Source organism: Salvia miltiorrhiza, chromosome 4 (genome assembly GCF_028751815.1).
Source record: "Salvia miltiorrhiza cultivar Shanhuang (shh) chromosome 4, IMPLAD_Smil_shh, whole genome shotgun sequence".
Taxonomy (NCBI): domain Eukaryota; kingdom Viridiplantae; phylum Streptophyta; class Magnoliopsida; order Lamiales; family Lamiaceae; genus Salvia; species Salvia miltiorrhiza.
The window spans coordinates 22,531,468-22,539,130 of NC_080390.1; the positions used below are offsets into that span (position 1 = coordinate 22,531,468).

At 35.9% G+C, this 7,663-nt stretch overlaps 1 protein-coding gene and 1 long non-coding RNA gene across 2 annotated transcripts; both read right to left on the bottom strand.

The window, feature by feature from the left end:
• Nucleotides 1-279: 279 nt before the first annotated feature.
• Nucleotides 280-2,440, bottom strand: LOC131019427 (uncharacterized). Its single transcript, XM_057947968.1, has 4 exons — nt 2,158-2,440; nt 1,174-1,686; nt 1,007-1,069; nt 280-843 (listed from the first exon to the last, which is right to left on the bottom strand). Exons 2-4 carry the CDS (start codon nt 1,666-1,668, stop codon nt 469-471), a joined length of 933 nt encoding a protein of 310 aa, XP_057803951.1. The 5' UTR covers nt 1,669-1,686; nt 2,158-2,440; the 3' UTR covers nt 280-468.
• A 2,792-nt stretch (nt 2,441-5,232) lies between these two features.
• LOC131019428 (uncharacterized) lies at nt 5,233-6,033 on the bottom strand. Its single transcript, XR_009100258.1, has 2 exons — nt 5,584-6,033; nt 5,233-5,450 (listed from the first exon to the last, which is right to left on the bottom strand). It is a non-coding gene; the product is annotated as an uncharacterized LOC131019428 (long non-coding RNA).
• Between the last annotated feature and the right edge of the window lie 1,630 nt (nt 6,034-7,663).

Consider the following 7,663-nt stretch of genomic DNA (forward strand, 5'->3'; position numbering starts at 1 on the left):
ATTTTTTTTTAAAAAGAACAAGATATATCATAGCTCGTACATTACGCTAAGAGCATAATAATAATATTGCATAAAGTAAATAGATGGAATGGTAATAAATTAATAATAGGCTTATCTGTGACGGCTTCGTTGATCCATAGGGGAAATATTAACCCTTTACCCTGAATTATCTTATGAAAATTCAAATTCACCGAAGCCATTAAACCGACTTTTTTGCTAACGACCTATAAACAAGTTCGACTATGAAAGTATTCCCAAAGCTCGATTGGATTCAACAACTAGCACAACCAATTAACAGTTTTGTTATTCCAAGGCCAAAAATGTAATTACAGTAAATCCCTCATCATCACTCAGTAACCACAATCATTCACAGTGAAAAATCAGTAAGTAGCTAGTAATTACAGTAAATCCTTACCAATTCAGTTGTATCAGCAAAAGCAGCCATATTTACCACACAGTGATCCCCCTTCAGCAAGAGTCAGGGCAAATCTCGACGAATACAGGCAGCCTCTTCTTTGTCTTAGCCCCATACAGAATACTCTCAATATAAGCACTTACATCTTCCTTTGGTGGACTCTTTCCCACACAAGGCAAAGTGGCCTCAATCCCATCAACCTGAGGAGTCCATTCCGATATGAGCAGAGCAGTATTTGGGATAGCGCTAGTTCCAGAAACTAGTTTAGCTGGGATTGGTGATAGCGATGATAGTGATGGCAATGAGAAGGCTTCTTCTCCTGCTGCTGCTGCCGCCTTGACTTGGCTGTTTCGGAGAAACTTAGAGCCATGTGGTGATGGGGTTGGGCTTGGGCTTGATCCCTCGATACTGCTGTTCAGTTTGGAGATCTATGCCAATGGAAATTGCAAGAAGGTACCAAAACATACAAGAAACCATGTGCTATATAAAAATCCCACCCTATCCAATGGTTCATCATCACTCGAGACTACTTAATGACTCGTTGATGGAAAGAAAATGGCTCAACAAAGATTAGGTTGAATAGTTATGTACCTCAAGTTTGATCTTGCCCGGGAACCACCGATGGTGGCGCAGCTCCTCTTTGCCGTGTGCAAACTGTTCCAATCGAAACCAAGAATTTATGTGAGCGTATTAGCACTGTTATATAGTTGCTATTTAACAGTTGAGAGAGAGAGAGAGAGAGAGAGAGAGAGAGAGACCTGGCATTCGGAACCAAATTGGCATATACCAGAAGTCTCCCAGAAATGGCACACCCTATTCTTATAGGATTTGCTATTTTCAACGCCGCTGCGTCTACCGCCACTCCCCGACGACGACGACGAACCAGTCGAATTTGATTTCCCATAACTGCAATTGACAGAATTTGATGACATCAAAGGTAATCTCAATCTGACTTCACCGCTTCCTTTGTTGGACTTAGGCACCGAAATCCCATCCATGACAATCACATCTTCCTCGACCTTGACCGGTGTGACGAATCCCGGCGAGGAGGCACCTCCGGCCGCCGGATCAACAGAGCGCAGGAACTTCATCAGCGGAGACGGGGAATCCGAACTGTCGGATGCGTACGGATCAAACACTGACCTAGAGCGGCGGCTGCCTGCCACACTCATCAAGTTGATTGGTGACACGAAGCCGGATTGTAACTTCGGACCTTCGGTTTCGCGCTTATTTTCCAAGAACATCGTATGCATTTAATTGTGGAATCAGAACTACATGAAAATCAATAAAATTTAATCAAGAAAGAGTTCTGGTGAAGTGGTGATTGGATCACGCCGCTGATTTCCATTGAGTAAAGAAATTTGAAATCTTTGCTGACATATAATACAAGAAATTATGCGAAGGAACAACAAAAACCCTACGAGAATTGACTTACGCACTGAGGTTCAGGCAACATAATTAGCTACAAAGGTGAAACCTAAAGTTATTTCAATTTCGCCTCGGCGAAGCAAATGCGCGCCATTTCTAGGTTTGAAAATCAGGAAAGGACAAAATCAAGCGGACGAATTTGCGAATTAATTCAGTTCAACAGTCGAAATAACTCATAAGAAGAGATAATAGTTAAGCGATCGGATTGAATATCAGAAAAATCGATCAAAGAGAAAAATTTGAGTTCTGATTCTATCAAGCGGCGTAGGAAACATCAAACGGAATGAAATAGCATCATCAGAGTTCAATCACACCTGAAGATGAGAGCTTTTTCTGTAGCCGTGGTAACGCCTTGATCGATCGAAGAAGAATCCGAGAAATGAAGATGAAATCTGAATTTTAAGCGAAGCTCAGCTTCGCTTCGCTTTCCTGCGCATATTTGAACGAGAAATATTTCCGACTGCAATTTTGAAAAGTTAAGGAAGTTGAAACGCATTTATAGTAGCGAGGGCGGAGGGGTAGCAGTAAATGCAAGAACATTTTTCATTCGTATAATACAATTGTCCGTGTGAAAGAGAGGAATGGAATATGCTTCCCAATCTCCGTCCCATCGTTTAGTATTCAATTAACAGCCCGTCTCCTGTGCGACGGTCGCACAGTCTGCGACGGGTCGGGTCACTAAGCGGATAGATACAATAAGGTGAAACAAAATTATCAAAAGTAGATGTTGATGTAGTGGGTAAGGTTTTCCATTTTTAACAAATATATGCAGCGTTCGAAACCCACTTTCGCCACTCTATGTGGTTTTCCTTTTTATTTTACCTTTTAGTTTTTCTTTTTGTTTTCTTTTTCTGCGTTTTTTTTTTTTCAATTTTACCTTTTAGCTTTTTTTTGTTTTCTTTTTCTGCAGCCATTTATGCATTTTTTTTATGCTTTTAACGTTTACGTTTTTTTTTCTGTTTTCTTTATTTGTGTTTTTTTTTTGTTTTTTTTATTTCACAGTTTTTTTATAATAATAATTATTATTTTAGTAAAAAAATTACTTTTAAAAATATTTACTTTTAATAAGCATAAGATATACTAGCACAACTGTATACTTATAATAATATAAGTATTTACCTTCATTCAATATAAAGTATTATATTTTCTATACCCCAAACGCTGAAAACTAAACTCTAAATCGTAAACATTAAATTCTGAACCCTAATATGAATATTTACTTTTAATAAGCATAATATGTACATTTATTCGCACAAATGTATACATATGTTATATAAGTAATTAACTTCATTCAATATAAAATACTATACATATCAATAATTATTTTTTCTTACAATAATAATTATTTGATCAAATAACTAATAAAATGAACAAATGTAATAATTTAGAAACTTGACATTTCATTGTAACAATAATTACTTTTTATTACGACATAATTAATTAACTAAATAGTTAAGAATAAAAGTACTACCGAGTGGAAAATAACATTACTTTACTTCACATCAACAATTATCGACACGAAATATTGTTATGATAAAAAAGAGTTATATGAAAGTAAATATTGTTATAATGAAAAGTAATTATCGTCACGAAGAATAGTGTTTTTAAACATTACCTTTCTTTATATCAACAATTATTTTTTCTTACGACAATAATTACTTGACGAAATAGCTAAAAGTACAAGCTCGCGCGAATTAAAATACTGTTATTTGACCAAATAACTAAAAGTATAAATTCTCATGAATAAAGTAACAATTATTTTGAACGAACGTAATTGTTTTGAAATATTCCTTGCATTTGCTTTTCCTTTTTTTTCTTTCTCCTTTTTTCTCTTTTTTTTTCGTTGTGTTTTAATGTTATTTTTTTCCTCATTTTTATCCTTTTTTTTTCCTCTTCTTCTTACCTACGTCTCTTTTCGTTTTTCTGATTTTTTACAATATTTTTTGCTTTTTTACAATAATAATTATTTGATCAATATAAAGTATTATATTTTCTAAACCCTAAACCCTGAAAATTAAACCCTAAACCCTAATATGAATATTTACTTTTAATTTGTTCGCAAAAATATATACTTATGTTATATAAGTAGTTTTTCTTACAATGATAATTATTTGATAAAATAATTAAAAGTACAAATTATCAAGAATAAAAGTAACAATTATCGTGAACAAATGTAATATTTAGAAACATTACATTTTATTGTAACAATAATTACTTTTAATTACGACAATAATTACTTAACCAAATAGCTAAGAATAAAAGTTCTAGCCAATATTCCCTAAAAAAAAAAAAAGTTCTAGCCAATAAAAATAGCTTTACTTTTCTTTATTTAAACCTAACCATTGAATACTAAACCCTAGACCTAGAATACTAAACCCTAAATACTAAATACTAAACTCTAAAACTTGATTACTAAACCTTAGACCTGGAATACTAAGTGTTAATAGGGAAAAATGCCCCCTTCTTATAAAAACTTGTAAAATTGCCCACTTTTGTTTATGAAAATGGGCAATTTTACAAGTTTTTATAAGGATGTGGGCATTTTTGCAAATGTCCCGAATACTAAACCCTGAATACTGAACCTAAACACTGAATACTAAACCCTAAACCCCGAATACTGAACCCTAACCAGATTATTTATATTTGTGAAGCCTAATATTTACTTTTCTTGTCCAAAATGTTTACTTAATTACTCTAATATAGGTATTTGGCTTATGTCAATATATTTACCTCCTTTGATGAAATATTTTCTACAACCTAACCACTGAATACTGAACCCTAGACCTAGAATACTAAACCCCAAATACTAAATACTAAACCCTAAAATTTGATTACTAAACCCAAATGAGAATATTTACTTTTGTAAGGCCTGACATTTACTTTTCTTGCCACAAAAGTATACTTACGTTAATATAGATATTTTGCTTATGTTAATATAGGTATTTTGCTTAAAAATCAAAACACTTAATTGATTGAGTTCAGATTCATAATTAAATAATTATTTTCGATTAGTATATGAAGAGGTTTAATATACGTATTTAATTATCAAACAGTATTACTTTTTCTAAAAGTAATGTTTACTTTTATTGAAGATAAGAATTACTTTTGCAATTTATAACACTTGAAGATAAAAACAAATCTTAATATTCGAAATAGGAATAGACATCGAATTACTACAAGACATGCATTTGCAAATGTTTCCATTTTCATTAACTGTAAGTGTTACTTTTTTGAGAAGTAACATTTACTTTTCCTGAACAAAAGTATTACTTGAACAAATATTAAAGCGAAAACTAAAAGTGGTACTAATCATCACAACTGCATATTCAAAAACATTTCATAATCTGCATAAGAACTCCAATTTAGTACCAATTCATACTAACATCTAGTTAACCAAATCAACATAAGAATATTTACTTTTAATTAGTATAAATTATACATTTGTAGACAATAATGTCTACAACATGTAGACATGGCGTGAATTCTTGCAGGTTTGCAACAATGAATTTCTCCTAACTAGCTTGAACTCGTTGGAGAGGAGCAATCTAGTGGCCTCCGCCCAGCTCACTTCCACATCCATTGCAGAACGTCAAAATGAATCTCCTAGCTATTTATAAACAAGATTCACATCAAAAGCTATAATTAAATTGAATCACTTGTGTTGTGTCTTAATCCCAACAAAATTCTGTAAATAAAAAGGCATCGACAACAATAAACCAAAAATAATGAGAAAATAATACCTCATGAACTTGAATCAACCCCGCCATTCCCAGCAGTTCTCATTCCCAGCCACAAAGGCAAATCAGCCCCACCCCGAACTCCACCGGCTTCGACAGGATCAGATCCACCCAGATCACTGTGAAGATCTTCGAAAATCGAGAAGAAGGCTGGCAAATTTGGGGATCTAGGATTTGGAAGAAACAGTGAAATCGCCGGAGAAGAAAGAAGAAGGAGGGTCCGCCTTGCTGTTCTCCGGTGAAATCGCCGGAGATAGAGGAGGACAGAGCCGCCTTGACGGTGTTGCTGCTCTCGGATAGGAAGGAGATGAGAGAGAAGAGGGAGCGGCGAAAACCCTAACGAAGAGAGAGAAAGGGAAGAAAGAAAATGAGGGGAAAAAATGCAAAAAAACTTTTATATTTTAATTAATCGGATCGGGCCGGGTCTCTAAACGGGCCGGGTAAACCCGTCGCATTGTATGCGACCGGTCGCATAGAATAATTTGAGTTCAATTAAAAGTGACACGAATTTTAATAAATAATTGATGTATTATGAGTGGAATAAATGTTTTATTTTTATATGAATGTTAAAATAATTAAAGTGTAGGAATGACCTACTTTTACTCACTTATTTTTTTTTTCATTTAGATATTATGTTATTTTTTCATTTTCTTTTGCTTTTCGGTTTTATCCTTTCTCTTTTTTGTGCATAATATGTTTACGTATGATTCATAGCTATAATTGGAATTTTTTTGCTATGATTTTATATAAAATTTTGGGTTAAGGTGCAGATAGGCCCCTCAAGTGAAGGCCCTTAGAGCATTTCAGTCCTCTTACTAACTGTGTGTGCAGATTGGCCCTCGAACTCAAAAAAATGGTGCAGATCGCCCCCTCTGACTTAACACCGTTATGGGCCGTTAGTCAGAGGGGGCGATCTGCACCGTTTTTTTGGAGTTCAGGGGCTAATCTGCACCTTTTCCCTTTTTGGAGTTCGGGGGCTAATCTGCACACCGTTCATTAAAAAAAATCACATCTCATCTTCTCCGACCAACTTTTCCGGCGTCAATCGTCGTCAGATGAGGAAAATCACGAAATCAAGTTCCCAAGCCCCAAATCGGGAATTCCAAATCGGTGTCATTGCTCCCGAAAATCACATAATCGAAATGGAAACTCGAATTTTCCCTCGAACGTCACCGCCCCCAATTGCAGAATCACCCCCAACGAATCGAACTTCGCCTCGCCGTAGGCGGTGATCGTGACCCCAATCGAGATCATGTTGGCCATGGTCTCTGATTTGAAGGCGTCCTTCTTCAACAGCACGCCGATAGTGTAGATGGCGACGGGCATCGTCGGCCTTTATCACCGAATTTCGCCGGATTTGAGAGAAAGAGGCGACTCCTTATCGAGAAAAGCTAGGCGACTCCTCATCGAGAAAAGCCAGGCGGCGGGTTCACCGGATATTGTGGCGGCGATTTCCGACGGGATGGGAGAATTAGGGCTCGTCCTTGACGCTAAGCGTGTGCAGTCGAGCGAGCTCCGAGGTTTAGGGCCCAAGAGAGAAAGAAAGGGGCGGCGCCCTCCGCCGGCCTCGTCGGAGCTTGAATCAGCGACAACGATGATCAAATTTTGAGCGAGAGAGATGAATTAATTAAAAAGTTAAAAGGTGCAGATTAGCCCCTGAACTCCGAAAAAACGGTGCAGATCGCCCCCTTGACTAACGACCCATAACGGTGTTAAGTCAGAGGGGCCAATCTGCACCGTTTTTTTGAGTTCGGGGGCCAATTTGCACACACAGTTAGTAAGGGGACTGAAACGCTCTAAGGGCCTCCACTTGAGGGGCCTATCTGCACCTTAACCCTAAAATTTTAGACATTTTAAAATTTAAAAATAAAAACAAATTAAATGATTAAATTATGGTAATTTAAAATTTTAAAACTAATCTTTTATCCTTGCTCTCTACTCTGTTTAATGTTTTTTCTATTACTCTCTCCTTAGTGACATGCTCACTTTTTTCTACTATATATATATATAGGGTTGAGTTCAACAGAGAATTATCTTTTTCGAGAGAACGAACAAATCTATATATTTTACGAACATATCAACA